The sequence below is a fragment of the Canis lupus genome, chromosome 11 (assembly GCF_011100685.1).
Source record: "Canis lupus familiaris isolate Mischka breed German Shepherd chromosome 11, alternate assembly UU_Cfam_GSD_1.0, whole genome shotgun sequence".
NCBI classification, from domain to species: Eukaryota; Metazoa; Chordata; class Mammalia; order Carnivora; family Canidae; genus Canis; species Canis lupus.
Window position 1 is genome coordinate 39114641 of NC_049232.1, and position 17338 is coordinate 39131978.

Consider the following 17338-nt stretch of genomic DNA (forward strand, 5'->3'; position numbering starts at 1 on the left):
GGCAGAGGGAGAAGCAGGCTCCCTGCAGGGAGCCCGACGTGGGATTCGATCCCAGGTCTCCAGGATCGCGCCCCGGGCCAAAGGCAGGCGCCAAACCACTGTGCCACCCAGGGAGCCCCCCATAGAGCATTTTTTTTTATTTTTCTTTTTTTAAAATTTTTTTTTTAATTTATTTATGATAGTCACAGAGAGAGAGAGAGAGAGAGAGAGAGAGAGAGAGGCAGAGACATAGGCAGAGGGAGAAGCAGGCTCCATGCACCGGGAGCCGACGTGGGATTCGATCCCGGGTCTCCAGGATCACGCCCTGAGCCAAAGGCAGGCGCTAAACCGCTGCGCCACCCAGGGATCCCGCATAGAGCATTTTTAAAGCAGTGATGCCCATTAGGTATATTTAAGATGTGTGGATCTCTTTACTCTTTACAGTAAGGGATCTAGTTAACTAAACCTAATCCTTAGGTCACCTTGTGTTTTATAAAATAGTTCTCTCATTCCTTGACAGCTTAATTTTTTTTTTTTTTAAAGTAGGCTCTCTGCCTAGCGCAGAGCCCAGCATGGGACTTGAACTCATGACCTTGAGATCAACACCTGAGCTGAGATCAAGAGTCAGATGCCACCTAGGCGCCTGGACAGTTTAATCTGATAAAGTTGACCTCTCTTCCATTTAATTTGCTCCAGTTTTCACTATGTATTTAGTAGTCAAATACTTAATACATTTCTTGTAAACTAATACTGAATAGACTGTGAATGAGAGACTGAAATGCCTCAAGTATGTATGTTTTGCTGCTTTGTGATCTCTATTGTAGATCCTCATGGCTGGTTCTGGGCTATTTATGAATTGGTGAGGTTGCCAGATAGAGTTTTAGAAACCTGTGAGGTGTGAATTTATCCCACAGTCACTTTATGCTCAGTGAATAAAGTTTAGGAATAATAATTCAGCTTTTAAGGAAAACAAAGGAAAAAAGTCCATGGGGGAAAACTGAATTTATTAGATATTTGTCTTGCATCTCTCTCTCTCTCTGTATACTTAAATATATATAAATGTGTATGTGTATATGTATGCAATAACTTAGCAGGTTTTATTTACTTTTCCAACTTTATATGTGTATGTATACGTATGTATGCAATAACTTAGCAGGTTTTATGTTCTACTTTTCCAGTTTTATAGAGTTCTGTTAAAATTGGGAATATTCAGATTGGCAATTATGCTTTCTGACTACTTACTGAGTTTAAACCAATGTTATTCTACTCTGTTGTTTTCTTACCTCTTGCACTTTCCTCCATTTCCCCCTATACTTTTGTTGAAATCTTGGAGAACATGAGCTGCTTTTAAAAAAGCTTTTAATTTGGTGGCACAGTCAGTTAAGCATGTCTGACTCTTGATTTCGGCCCAGGTCCTGATCTCAGGGTTTTGAGATCAAGCCCTGCATAGGGCTCTGCGCTGGGCATGGAGCCTGTTTAAAGTTCTTTCTCTCCCTCTCCCTCTCCCCCTTTATCTTTCCTTCTTAAACAAAACGAAACAAAACAAAATGAAACAAAACCCACCAAAAAAAACACTTTTATTTTGATAATAAATTCAGAAAAGTTGAAGATATTGTAATGAGTTCCTTCTACACCCTTCACTTAAATTTACCAGTTATTAACATTTTATTACATTAATACACTCTTTTTGTGCATAGTATTATTTATATTTTCATTTTTTAAAGTATGCTTTATGCACAATATTGGCTTGAACTCACAACCCCAACATCAAGATTTGCATGCTCTACTGATTGAGCCAGCCTGGCCCCTCCAGTGCATAGTATTATTTTTTGATTAAACCATTTGAGAATAAGTTCAGCATGTATTTCCTTAGAATAAGAAATTCTCTTACAGAATATAATGGTCACATTAGGTAGATCAGCGTTGTTACAAAATGAATCTATAGCTTACACTGAAATTTCTCCAGTACTGTTTATTTATATCACCTTTTTGTTTTTCTGATCCCAGATGCATTCTAGGATTACACATTGAATTTAGTTGTCATTTATTTGGTACTTAGTTGGATTTTCTACATAGTCATATCTGCAAATAACGTTTTTTATTTATCTTCTATCTTAATTTCTTCCTTCTGTTTTCTTTGACTTTATTTTGGTATTCCTTTTTTAGTTTATTATTATTATTTTTTAAAAGATTTTATTCATTTATTCATGAGAGACAGAGAAGGGGGGCGGGGGAGAGGCTGGGACACAGGCAGACGGAGAAGCAGGCTCTTTGCAAGGACCCCGATGTGGGACCTGATCCCGGGTCTCCAGGATCACACCCTGGGCCCAAGGCAGGCACCAAACCACTGAGCCACCCAGGGATCCCTTTTTAGTTTCTTTAAATTGAAGTTTGGATTATTAATTTGGGAACTTGCTTTTTTTTTTTTTCTAATAAATGCTTAATGGTATGTTCTCCTGAGTACTGCTTTAACTGCATTCTGCAAATTTTGATGTTGTCTTTTGTTTTTTGTTTAAAATATTTTGTAATTTCCTTAAATTTCCTCTAGAACACTGAATTATTTAGTAGTGTATTTATTTTCTAAGTGTTTTGAGATTTTCCTGTTATTCTTCTGTTGTCATTGTTTTGATGCTCAGATTTTAATCTCTTTTAATTTGGAACTTTGAAACTTTTTCCCCCATTTCATTATATTGACTTTTTAAAAATTCCGCCCTTTAGTTTTATTTATTTGATTGAATTATAGTTGACACACAGTGTTACATTAGTTTCACATGCACAGAATAGTGACTGCACAGCTCTCTACATTATGCTGTTCTCACCACAAATATAGCTACCATTTTGTCACCATACAGCACTATTTCAGTACTATTAATTATGTTACTTATGGTGTACCTGTCATCCTTGTGACTTACTTGTTCCATAACTGGAAGCTGTATCTCCCCTTCCCCTTCACCCTTTTGCCCATCCTGTCTTTCTCTGTAGTAACCATCAGTTTGTTCTCTGTATTTGTGGGCCTTCTTCTGCTTTTGTTTGTTTTGTTTCATATTTTAGATTCTACATATAAGTGAAATCATATGAAACATGTCCTTCTCTGTCTGACTTACGTCACTTAGTATAATATTTTCCAGATCAGTTGATGTTTTTCTGTATGGCAAGGCCTCTCTTTTTTTATGGCTGAGTAATATCCCATTATACACACACATACACACACATACCCATCCCACATCTTTATCCACTCATCTATCAAGATGGACACTGGGTTACTTCCATAACTTGGCTATTGTAAGTAATACTACAGTAAACATAAGGGTGCATATAACTTTTTGAATTAGTGTTTCTCTTTTCTGTGGGTAAATACTCAGTAATGGAATTAATACATCATGTGGTATTTCTAATTTTAATTTTTGAAGAACTTCCATGTAGTTTTCCATAGTAGCTGTACTAATTTACATTCCTACTAAGAGTATACAAGAGTTCCTTTATCTCTTTATCCTTACCAGTACTTGTAATTTCTTGTCTTTTGACACTAACCATTCTGATAGGTGTGAAGTGATATTTCATAGGGCCTTTGATATGAATTTCCCTGATAATTAGTGATGTTTTCATATGTCTCTTGTCATCTATATGTCTTTGGAGAAATATCTATTCAGGTCCTCTGCCCGTTTTTAAATTGGAGTGTTTACTTTTTTGGTGTTGAGTTATATACATTCTTTTTTTAAAAAAAATATTTATTTATTAGTGAGAGACACAGAGAGAGAGGCAGAGACACAGGTATTGGGAGAAGCCGGCTCCTTGGGGAGCCCGATGTGGGACTTGATCTCCGGAATGAGCCAAAGACAGATGCTCAACCACTGAGCCACCCAAGCATCCCTAAATTCTTTTTTTGTTTGTTTTTTAAGAGATTTAATTTTTTTTTGACAGAGTCAGAGTGCACACAAGAAGGGGGAACAGCAGAGGGAGAAAGAGGAGGAGATTCCCCGCTGAGCAGGGAGCCTGATGCAGGGCTCCATCCTAGGACCCTGGGGTCATGACCTGAGCTGAAGGCAGACACTTAACCAACTGAGCCACCAAGGCACTTTGAATTATATAAATTCTTTATGTATTTTTGATATTAGTCCTGTATTGGCTATATCAGTTGCAAATATCTTCTCCTGTTTAGTAGGTTGCTTTGTCATTTTGTTGATGATTTCCTTTGCTGTGCAAAAGCTTTTTATTTTGGTATAGCCTCACTTTATTTTGGTATAGTCTCAATTTATTTTTACTTTTGTTTCCCTTGACTAGAATGCTCCCTTTGAGTTTGAGGTTGTTTAATCCCTCATGGTTAGATTAAGGCTATGCATTTTTAAAATCAGGAATACTACATAATTTATGTGGTATCCTTTGTGCATGACATCAGAAGGCATGTAATATCAGTTTGATTAATCATTAATGATGTTAATTTTGATTATTTGGTTAAAGTGGTGGCCATCAGCTTTCTCTGGTGTTACGTTTTATTTATTTATTTATTTATTTATTTTAGGGTAGGTGGGGAGGAGCAGGGATAGAATCTTAATAAGCAGGTTCTATCCCTGGACCCTGACTTGAGCTGATCCCACAACCCTGAGATCATGACCTGAGTTGAAATCAAGAGTCCAGTGCTCAACCAACTGAACCATCCAGATGCCCTGATACATTTTATTCTTTTGTACTGACTAGTATGTTTGGGAAAAGACCTTGAAATTGTATAAATATCCTATATTCAATAGTCTTCTACCCAGTGGTTGTAGCATCCACTGGTAATTCTTGTTTGAAACTGAATACTATGATGATTGTAAAATGTTTTTTTTTTTTTTTTTAAAGATTTTTATTTTATTTTTTAATTTTTATTTATTTATGATAGTCAGAGAGAGAGAGAGAGAGAGAGAGGGGCAGAAACACACGCAGAGGGAGAAGCAGGCTCCATGCACCGGGAGCCCGACGTGGGATTCGATCCCGGGTCTCCAGGATCGCGCCCTGGGCCAAAGGCAGGCACCAAACCGCTGCGCCACCCAGGGGTCCCCAAAATGGTTTTTGACCATCTCTTCTATGTTTATTAGTTGATATTCTATTGGGAAGAACCTTCTTTCCCTCTCCTTTATTCATTTATTTTATAATATTAGTGTGGACTCAAGTCTTAAAAAAAAAAAAATCAATGTATTGTAATCCATTATTGTCATTCATTTTGATGCTAAAATTATTTCCAGTCTGGCCAATGGGAGACTTCCTCAAGCTAGTTCCTGTGTCCTTTTAATAGGACCCCCATTAGTCTTTGAGTAGTGCTTTCTTCTTCTTTTTTTTTTTTTTTAAGATTTTATTTATTTATTCATGAGAGACAGGCAGAGACACAGGCAGAGGGAGAAGCAGGCTCCCTGCAGGGAGCCTGATGCAAAACTCTTTCCCAGAAGTCTGGGATCATGCCCTGAGCTGAAGGTTTACTTACACTCAACCTCTGAGCTACCCAGGTGTCCCTGCTTCTTTCTTCCTCAGTAAATTCAAGGTATATCTTGTGGGTTTTTTTATTTTGGCACAGAGCCTAACACAGGGGTTGAACTTCAAATTGTGAGATCAAGACCTGAGGAGATCAAGACCTGAGCCAAGATCAAGAGTTTGACACTTAACCTACTGAGACGCTCAGGCTCCCCTATCTTGTGCTTTTCTTGCCCAACCTTGGATTTGGTCATTTCTCCAAGGAGGTCTAATATCGTTCGGTGAGGAATGGTTTTAAGAAACAAAGATTTAGGTGCTGAGTATGTTTGTTGCTGGTGGGGTGACATTGTTTTTGGGTTTCCTTTTTAGTAGATAGGAGGAGACACTCATTTTTAACAGCTTTATTGATAAATAATTCACATATCACACAATTCATCTATTTAAAATATAAAATGCATTGGTTTTTAGTGTAGTCACAGATTGCTCAACCATTACTACAATCAGTTTTATCACCCCAGAAAGAAACAGCATACCCATTAAAGTCATTCCCCATTTTTCTCTATTCCCCTGATGTAGGCAGCTACCAATCTACTTTCTCTTTTTATAGATTGCCTATTTTGGACATTTTGTATAAATGGAACCATACTATATGTGGTGTTTTGTAACTGCTTTCATTTAGTGTAATGTTTTTAGGGTTTATCCATGTTTAGCATGTGTCAGTACTTAATTCCTTTTTATTGCTGAAGATAGTTCATTGTATGGATGTGTACTACATTTTATTTACCCCTTTATCTGTTGGTGGATATTTGGGCAGTTTCCATTTTTTGTCTAGTATAAATATTGAGATATTTAAAATTTTTAATTTTTGGATTATTTTAGGTTTACTGAAAAGTTGGAAAGATAGTACAGAGAATTCTTGTATTCCTCTATGGTTAGCATTACCATAGTATATTTGTCAAAGCTAAGACAACATTGTTATATTGCTCATAACTAAAATTCAGATTTTATTTTAATCTTACTAGGTTTTATGTTAATGTGCTTTTTCTGTTCTATATACCAATTCAGGGTACCACATTACATTTAGTATATATATATATATTTTAAAATCATGAGTTTATACTGATACCTCTAATTTCATTTCAATAGACATATTCTTACTTGCCCTCACCTGTCCTGTATTTCTCTCTCTTCTCACAGAATTCTGGCTTCCAACAATTGTTTAGTTATAGAGTACATACAGAATAATGTTTGAATTGCTGCAACCATACCACTATAAACTGTACCACTATGTCTAAAGTCTGGGTTTCTTTTTTAGTTCTTTATGTTAAATTGTTTAAGTTACTTGAATTAGTTCTTTTTTTCATTTCCCTTTAGGTGATTATATTGTTAATTTGGTACACGATTAGGTTTATTGGCTCATATATTATTAATAGTGAGGTAGGTATTTAACCAGGTCAAAAAAAATTTTAATGGAATTTAGAAACTGTTCTTTTGTAGACTTTTAATTTAACCTTTAGAATGGATACACCCAGCTTAATGTGTTTTGTTTGAACTTGGTAGTGTTTACAAGAAATCTGAATTAGTTGCCGATATTTTAAAACTTGGAGATTTACATAAAAATCCTGATTTCTGGCTTTCTAAAGAAGGCAAAAAAGAAATTCTGATTTTGCCAAGTCCGTTTGGCAACAATTGGATAGATCTGACTAGTAGTGGCGGCCAGTGTTGTCTAGTTCCCACGACTCTTATTCTGCTTGACCCCTTTAAGCATTTGTGTTTGCAGCCTTTCTTTACAACCCTCCTTCTTTACAAAACTTTCAGTGGCAGGTGAAATAGTAGAGAATTACACTGCTTTGTGGTCTGAAAAAGGAACTGATTTTGTCTGAAATGACTTTTGCAATTTTGTAATTCCATGACTCAGCTAGTTTAGCTCATGTTGATAATGCTTTCTAAATGGATTCACCAAGGCACTATTTTAAATTGCTTAAATGCAGCAAATAACTTTGATAAAACTGCACTCTCATTGTGGTTTAAATGACATTCACCATTCATTCTGCATGATTTGGAACACCAAGGAACACAAGGTATTTTTGAAGCCTTAAACACATCTTTTTGTTACAGGTGAGAGAATTGTGTAAACTACATTTAGCTTTATAGATTGAAGTTATTGACATTTTGTTGATGTTGACAGCATTCATTTATTAAAATGTTACCATTCTTTTTTTTTTTTTTTAAGATTTTATTTATTTATTCATGAGAGACAGAGAGAGAGAGAGAGAGAGTCAGAGACACAGGCAGAGGGAGAAGCAGGGTTCATGCAGGGAGCCCGACACGGGACTCGATCCTGGCTCTCCAGGATCAGGCCCTGGGCTGACGGCGGCACTAAACCACTAAGCCACCCGGGCTGCCCAAAATGTATACCATTCTTAACGGTAGGGTGAAATGAAATTGATTTTGAAAGATTATTTTAGCAATAGTTGGAAAATGAAATTTAATTATATCTATTAGTTTTTATAAATATTTTAATGTTCTCAAAAGCTTTTGTTAATGCGGAGTAATTTTTACTAGAGATAGAGAAAGCCATTTCATAGTGATAAAGAGGGGTCAGTTGATCAAAAGGGCATAGCAATTCTAAATGTTTATGCCCTTAACAATGGAGCTTCAAAATACATGAGCCAAAAACTGATAAGAGATGAAAGGGGGAGTAGACAAATGTGCAATTATAGTTAGAGATTTTTTTAAAAAAGATTTTATTTATCCATGAGAGACACAGAGAGAGACAGAGGGAGAAAGAGAGAGGCAGAGGGAGAAACAGGAGGCTCCATGCATGGAGCCCAACGTGGGACTCGATCCGGGGTCTCCAGGATCACGCCCTGGGCTGAAGGCAACGCTAAACCGCTGAGCCACCCAGGCTGCCCCTAGTCAGAGATTTTATTTTTTATTTATTTATTTATTTATTTTATTTTATTTATTTATTTATTTTTTTTTATTTATTTATGATAGTTACAGAGAGAGAGAGAGGCAGAGACACAGGCAGAGGGAGAAGCAGGCTCCATGCACCAGGAGCCCGATGTGGGATTCGATCCCAGGTCTCCAGGATCGCGCCCTGGGCCAAAGGCAGGCGCCAAACCGCTGCGCCACCCAGGGATCCCCTAGTCAGAGATTTTAATATTGTTCTCTTGATATAGAACAAGTGGACAGGAAATCAGCCAAGATATAGTAGACACTTCAACAACACTGTTAGCATACTCAATTGACATTTGTAGAGGCCTCTGTTCAAAAACAGAATACACATGCTAAAGTGCTAAAGTACCCATGGTTTATTTATCAAGATGGGCCATACTCTTAGCCATAAAACTAGTCTCAGTAAATGTAAGAGAATTCAAGTCATTCACAGTATATTCTCTGACCACAGTGTAATTTTTTAAAAAATATTTATTCATGAGAAACACAGAGAAAGAGAGAGAGAGGCAGAGACATAGGCAGAGGGAGAAGCAGGCTCCATGCAGGGAGCCTGATGTGGAACTCGATCCTGGGTCCCCAGGATCACACCCTGGGCCGAAGGTGGCGCTAAACCTCTAAGCCACCCAGGCTGCCTTGACCACAGTGTAATTAAATTAGAAATTAATGAGCAAAGATTCTTGGGAAATTCCCAAGTATAAAATTTGGAAACTGGAAAACATACTTTTAAGTGATCCATTGGTCAAAGAAAATACTTTAAGAAAGGGAAATTAAAAAGTGTTTTGAACTTAATGAAAAGAAAACACAACATACATAAGTTTTTGGATGCCACTGAAACATTAGGTGGAGACTTATAACACTAAATACCTACAATAAAGAAGAAGAAAGATCTCAAATCAGTGACCTCAGTTTCCACCTTAAGAAGCTAGAAAAAGAAGTGAATTAAATTTTGCATAAACAGAGGGAAGAAAATAATAAAGATCAAAATAGAAATCGGTGAATTATAAAACAAAATAGAGAAAATTAATGAAACCAAGCTGGCTCTTAGAGAAGATCAGTAAAATGATAAATTTCTAGCCAGATTGGTCAGGAAAAAAGAAGACCCAAATTACTAATATTGGAAATGAGAGAGTTGACGTCGCTACATATTCCACAGATATTAAAAGTATAAGAAGGCGGGACACCTGGGTGACTCAGCGGTTGAGTGTCTGCCTTCGGCTCAGGGCGTGATCCCAGAATACCAGGGTCAAGTCCCTAATTGGGTTCCCTGCATGGAGCCTGCTTCTGCCTTGGCTTGTGTCTCTGCCTCTCTCTCTGTGTTTCTCATGAATAAATAAATAAAATCTTAAAAAAAAAACAGACCCTAAAACCAGTATCTTTCATTAACATATATAAAATTTCAAATGAAATTTTAGCAAATAGAAGGGATAATATATCATGACCAAATGGAGTTTATTTCAGGAATGCAGTATTGATTAATAACTTGAAAATTAATCACTGTAATTTACTATGTTAAAGATAGATGTTTCATGTCAGTAGCTGCAGAAAAAGTGTGTGATAAAATCCAACATCTATTCCTGATAAAAGTCTCAGGAATAGAAAGGAACGTTTTTAACTTGATAAAAGAGCATTCATGAAAAACCTATAAGTAACATCATATTTACTGATAAAGGACTGAATGTTTTCCCCATAAAATTAGCAAAAGGAAGATGTCTACTCCCAACATTTCTCTTAAAAAAAATATTGATTTTTAAAAAAATAATGTCTGCTTGAACTCACAACCCCAAAATCAAGGGTCACATGCTTTACTGATTGAGCCAGCCAGCAGCCAGGTGCCCTCCTTTTTTTTTTTTTTTTTAATCAAAGAAATGTATATTAAAACAATTTCTCTACACCAATTTTACTCTAACACAATAAACATAAGTACAATTGTAACGCCCTTTGGACCATAGAAATATTGTTGCCATGGTAAATTGGCATATTCTTTTCAAAAGGCAAGAAAGTAGCATATAATAATATTTATACATGAGTTTATATACTCTGATCTAGAAAGCTGAATCTGGAAGTTTATCCTATAACATAACTGAAGCCCAGAACGTTCATATGGAGAGAGGCTTGTTGATACATTCTCTCTTTTTTTTTAATTGTGATAAATATACATAACATTTATCATTTTAATCATTTTTAAGCGTACACTTTAATGTCATTAAAGTCAACACTGTCATTTGTCAGTGTTTTTTTTTTTTTTTTTTAAAGATTTTATTTATTCATGAGAGAGAGGCAGAGACGCAGGCAGAGGGAGAAGCAGGCCCCATGCAGGGAGCCCGACGTGGGACTCAATCCCGGGTCTCCAGGATCACGCACCGGGCTGAAGGCGGCGCTAAACCGCTGAGCCACCGGGGCTGCCCCACATTGTCAGTGTTGTATAACCATTGCCACTGCTATGCTTAAAACTTTTCCATCATCTCCAACATAAACTCTGTACCCATTTTTTTTTAACCCTGTACCCATTAAACAATAACTCTTCATTCTCCCCTTTCCCAGCCTTTGGTTACCTCTACTTTACTTTATATGTCTCTCTGAATTTATTCAGTGTACCTCCTATAGGAACCATGTAATATTTGTCCTTCTGTGTCTTTTTGGCTTATTTTACTTAGCATGAGGTTTTCAGAGTTCAACCATGTTGCAGCTTTTATCAAAATTCAATTCCTTTTTATGACTGAATAATATTCTATTGTATAGATATATTCTATTTATCCATTCATCTTTTGGATGGATATTGGGTTGTTTTTATCATTTGGTTATTGTGAATAATGCTGCTCTAATGATGCTAAGCAGCTTTTTATGTGCTTATTGATCATTTGTATATCCTCTTTGGTCAGCATTTCTTTTGAACACTCTATTGGATGTTCTAGCCAGTACAGTAAGACAAGAAAAAGATATGAAAAGCATCTATATTGGAAAGAAATAAAATTGTCTTTATTTGTAGACACATTACTATCAATGTAGAAAATTGGTGGTACTACAAAACCAGATCTACAACCTTTAGGCAACTGTATGAAAATTGTATAAGATCAAGATATAAAATCAATTATATTTCTGTGTAGTAGCAAAGAATAATTAGAAATTGAGCTAAAAAGGAAATGGTGTTATTTTACAATAGCATTATTATGTACTTAAGCAAAATCTGATAAGATATGAAAGATGCTGGTAAACCATAAAACATTGATGAGAGGAATTTTTACAAATCTAAATAAATGCAGAGATAAACCTTGTTTGTGGTTTTGAAGATTCAATATTGACCTAGATTTTTTTAAGACTTTATTTATTTATTTTTTTGAGAGGGAGAGAGTATGAGATGGGGGAGGGTCAGAGGGAGAAGCAGACTCCCTGCTGAGTAGGGAGCCTGATGTGGGGCTGGATCCTGGAACTCCAGATTTATGACCTGAGCCGAAGGCAGATGCTTAACTGACTGATCCACTCAGGTGCCCCTGACCTACAGTTTCAACACAATTCTGATTAAAATATTAGTAGGCTTTTTTTGGGGGGGGTAGAAATGGATAAGCTGATTCTAAAATGCTTATTGAAACGCAAAGGACCTAGAATAGAATAATCAAAACAATTTTGTAAAAGAACAGATTGAAGACTAATAATTCCTGATTTTAAGATTTATTATAAAGCTACAGTAATCAAAATTATTTAGTACTGATAGATCAGTGGAATAAAGAATCCAGAGGTGAATCTAAAACACGTTGAGTAGTTGGTTTTGAATAAAGGTACAAAGGCCTAACAGTGGAGAAAAGTAAGGTTTTTCAATCAGTGGTGCTGGAAAAATTGGATATCTATATGTAAAAACTGGTTCTTTACTCATACCTCACACTAGATACAAACACTAACTCCGAATTGATCATAGACCAAAATGTAGAATTTGAAATTATAAAACTTTTAGAGGAAAATATGGGAGCAAACCTTAGTGACCTTAGATTAGGCAGTCATTTCTTAAATACATCATAAGCATGACCCATAAAAGAACAGATTGGTAAATTGGACTTCATCAAAAAGAAAAACTTCTGCTTTTCAAAAGGTACTATTAGAGTTAAAAAAAAAACAGTCATAAATTGGGAGAAAATATTTGTAAAGCATATATCTGATAGATGATTTTTCTGTAGAATATATAAAGAACTTTCAAAACTCCAGAGTGAGGCGCCTGGGTGACCCAGTCTATTGAACGTTCAATTCTTGGTTTTGGCTCAGGTCATGTCAGGGTTGTGAGATTGAGCCCCATATGGGGCTCCATGCTTAGCAGAGAGTCTGCTTGTTCCTTTTCCTCCCCCTCTCTGCCCCTCTTCTGCTAGCATGCAAGCTCTCTCCTTTTCTCTCTAAAATAAAAAATAAAAAAAAATCTTTAAAAAAATTTATATTTTTAAAATTTTTATTCAATTTGCCAACGTATAGTATGACATCCAGTGCTAATCTCATCACATGCCCTCATAAATGCCTATCCCCTGCCCACCTCCCCTTCTGCAACTTTTTGTTTGTTTTCTAGAGTTAGGAGTCACTCATGGTTTGTCTTCCTCTCTAATTTTTCCCACTCAGTTTTCCCCCTTCCCTTATAGTCCCTTTCAAGTCTTTCTTATATTCCACATATGAGTGAAACCATATGACAATTACCTTTCTCTGATTGACTTATTTCACTTAGCATAATACCCTCCAGTTCCATCTATGTTGATGTAAATGGCAGGTATTCATCCTTTCTGATGGCTAATATTACTTTTAAAAAAAATATATTTTATTTATTTATTCATTAGAGACACACATTGAGAGGCAGAGACACAGGCAGAAGGAGAAGCAGGCTTCATGCAGGGAGCCCGACATACGACTTGATCCCGGGACTCTTGGATCATGCCCTGGGCTGAAGGCAGGCGCTAAATCGCTAAGCCACCCAGGGATCCCCAGTAATATTCTATTTTATATGGAATATTTATATATATATTTATACACTTATATATGGAATGTGTGTATATACATATACATATATATGTATGTATATGTATACACAGACACACACACACACATGCACGCACACCACATCTTCTTTATCCAGTCATCTGTTGAAGGAGATCTTGGCTCCTTCCACAGTTTGGCAATTGTGGACATGCTGCCATGAACATTGGGGTGCAGGTGTCCCATTGTTTCACTACATCAGTGTCTTTACCCAGTAGTGCAATTGCTGAATTGTACGGTAGCTCTATTTTTATCTTCCTGAGGAACCTCCACACTGTTTTTCAAAGTAGCTGCACCAGTTTGCATTCCCACCAACAGTGCACGAGGGTTCCCCTTTCTCCACATCCTTGCCAACATTTGTTGTTTCTTGTCTTGTTAATTTTAGCCATTCTCACTGGTGTAAAGTGGTATCCCTTTGTGGTTTTGGTTTGTACTGCTCGGAACAAGTGATATGGAGCATTTTTTCATGTGCTTGTTGACCATGTGTAGGTCTTCTAATAAATAAAACCTTAAAAAACCTATAAAACAACTGAAGAATGAGTAAACAAACAGCCCAAGTAGAAAATGGGCAAAGATTTGAACACAAATTTAACTGAAAAAAAAATATGGATCAAATAAGCACATGAAAAGATGGTTAACTTCTCTAGTCATTAGAAAGATGCAAATTAAGGGGTGCCTGGATGGCTGAGTCAGTTAAGCATCTAACTCTTGACATGGGTGTTTATGAGAGCTTTATTTGTATAACTCCTAACTGAAAATAGCCCATATGTCTATTAATAAAGTGAATAGGTAAGCATATTGTGGTATACTCAATAATGGAATACTACTTAGCAATAGGAAGGAATGAGGGGCACCTGGCTGGCTCAGTCGGTAGAGCATGAGACTCTTCATCTCAGGGTTGTGAGCTTGAGCCCCATGTTGGGTATAGAGATTACTTAAAATTTTTTTTAAAAATATAAAAAGGAATGAACTACTGCTATAAACAGCAGCATGAATGAATCTCTAATAATTATATATACATAAAATTTCGTAATTTAAATTATTACGAAAAAAATAGACAAAAAAAAATACATACGATTCCATGTATATCATTTCTAAAAACTATGATAGAAAGCAGATTGGGGTTTCAGTGGATATGTTTACTATCTTGATTGTGGTAATGATTTCCCAGATGTATATGTATTTATGAAAATCTATACTTTATATCTATACATTTTATTGTATGTAAATTATACTTAAATAAGGTTGTTTTTAAAAAGTATAGAAAATCCATGGAAATATTTAAAACTTCAGAAGCTTCATTTTATTTTTAGAGGTGCTGAGTTTAGAGATGATAAAAATCTGTCTCAATGTTCATAATCACTGGGTTTCTACCATGTAGTACCTAAGTCTCTTTTTTTTTTTTTTTCAATTTTTATTTATTTATGATAGTCACAGAGAGAGAGAGAGAGAGAGAGAGGCAGAGACATAGGCCGAGGGAGAAGCAGGCTCCATGCACTGGGAGCCCGATGTGGGATTCGATCCCGGGTCTCCAGGATCGCGCCCTGGGCCAAAGGCAGGCGCCAAACCGCTGCGCCACCCAGGGATCCCCCTAAGTCTCTTAATATGTATTTTATATAATTTTGTCGTCTTTAGTTATAGTATTTTATGCTTTATTTGGTATTTATATAGGAAATACATAAATACTCCTAAACATACTTAGTTTCCATGGTGTTCCCATAAAATTTTTTAACCAGAATGGACAGACCCCTAACTGGATTGAGAGACTAGTTTGATTTGTTTATTTCATTCATTCATTCATTCATTCATTCATTCATTTATTTATTATTTTTGTCTTAGACCTTGACTTAATCATGATGAACTCAATTCATTTGTTTAAATATGAAGCTTAGCTCTAGGAATTTTGTAACCTAAACGAGAATGATTTTTTAAGTCGTCTGAATATTGTTCATTTAAGTGCATTTTGCTGAAAGGAAAGCACCATAGCCCACCTCTGACAGTTTGATTATTCTTACTTTACAAATGAATTGATGCTGTAAACTTGTACTTTGTAGCAGGTAAAAGCTGACAAGATGATACCAAAATAGGTTGATTCTCCAAAAGGACAACAATGATTTTAAATCTAGCTGGGAAGTGTGCTAGTTGATCACTGTTAACTCAGGAGTATTTCAATTTTAGTTAGTCAAGATAAAATGTTTTATTTAATTGATGTCTTTTTTTCTTCTTCTTCTAGGAAATATAATAGCAGCCATGATAGAAGACAAAGGGCCAAGAGTGACTGACTACTTTGTTGTGGCAGGTCTCACTGACACATCTACTCTTTTGGATCAAGAAATAAATCGTTTAGATACTAAGTCAACTGGGCCTAAAGCTCCAATTACAGACATTGCAGTTATTAACAAATCTGCTGGGGAAACAGTACCTGAAGGTTACACTTGTGTTGAAGCCACTCCATCAGCTCTCCAAGCAAATTTGAACTATGGAAGTCTGAAAAGCCCAGAACTTTTCCTCTGTTATAAGAGAGCAAGAGATAAACCACCCCTTACTGACATTGGGTATGGCAACTTATTTTCTTTTGCTGAAGTGCAGGAAATAACATTTATTTAAAGTGCATGGGAATAGAAATCTGAAATCCTTTATAGTTCTATTACTCTTTGTTACTTTAGGATGAAGTGTAGTAAGATATTGCATATCTCTATCTACCCTTACTGGATTTCTTTGCATTGTACTTGAATCATTAGATCATTTCCTTTCAAAAGAATATTGAAATGAAGGCATTAAAGCCTGAAATGTGATTCCATTTCTCTTGTACTTATCAGATAAGCTTATTAATTAAAATAAAAGAACAAGAAGCTATAATAAAAGACTATATTTTTAAGGAGCTACTTATAAGTAGGCTATGTGATGAGGTTTTGTGAAGCCTTGAACTCATTAAAAAAAGGAACGTTCCTGTTTTTTTTTGTTTTTTTTTTAAAATTGTACTGTGTGGTTTTTAGTCCTAGGAAGGAGGAGGTATTTACAGTTTAGAATGAATGTAGTTCTTATGAGGCATTTAGTATCTAGTCCATAGCCAGTGAAGCACATTCTTTGTAAGCCTTTTTTCCAAAAATGTCTACATTGATCCTCTTTTGTAAATGAAATGTGTTTTTAGAATACCTATAATTATTACGTCAATAAGTATATGTGTCATGTATTATAATTACCATCAGTTAGTAAAAACATATAGGTATTTGAAAGCATCTTAGGAAGTATTTGGGATCAGCTTGTCCATTTACGTAAAATATGGAGTTGGAATTTTGGTGGGGATTGCATTTAATCTATAGGTCAAATTAGGGAGTACTACCGACTTTATACCAATTAAGTCTTCTAACTTATGAATATGAGATATTTTTCCCTTTATTTAGGTCTTTAATTTTTTTTAATCAATGCTTTGTAGTTTTTAGTGTACAAGTCTTTCACCTCCTTGATTAATTTTATTCCTCCATATTTTATTATTTTGGATTCCATTAGAAATGGGATTGTTTTCTTAATTTCCTTTATGGATTGTTCATTGCTGTTTTATACAAACACAGCTGAATTTTAATTTCATGTGTTAGTCTTATACCCTTTAACTTTGCTGCATTTGTTAACTCTACTAGATTTCTTTCAGCCATTTGGCAGTTTCTTAAATATATAGGATCATGTCATTTGCAAATAGAGTTAGTTTTACTCCTTCCTTTGCAGTTTGTTGTATTGGTTCCTTGCTCAGTCTAGAACTTAATGTACCGTGTTGAATAGCGGTAGTGAAAACAGACATCCTTGGCTCATTCCTGGTCTTAGGTGCAAAGCTTTCAGGCTTTCACTATTGAATATGATGTTAGCTGTGGGTTTTTCATAAATGTCATTTATCATATTAAGAAAGATCCCTTCTATTTTTGATTTTATGAGAGCTTTTATCCTGAAAGTGTGTTGG

General features: G+C 35.7%; 1 protein-coding gene across 2 annotated transcripts in view; it reads left to right on the forward strand.

The window, feature by feature from the left end:
* Positions 1 to 17338, forward strand: part of DENND4C (DENN domain containing 4C) — a 124895-nt gene that overhangs the window by 21114 nt on the left and 86443 nt on the right. For both annotated transcript variants that reach the window (XM_038552495.1, XM_038552496.1), the window contains exon 2: positions 15620 to 15941. In XM_038552495.1, coding sequence (XP_038408423.1) covers positions 15637 to 15941 — 305 coding nt within the window. In that variant the 5' untranslated portion in view covers positions 15620 to 15636. The remainder of the gene's footprint in view (positions 1 to 15619; positions 15942 to 17338) is intronic.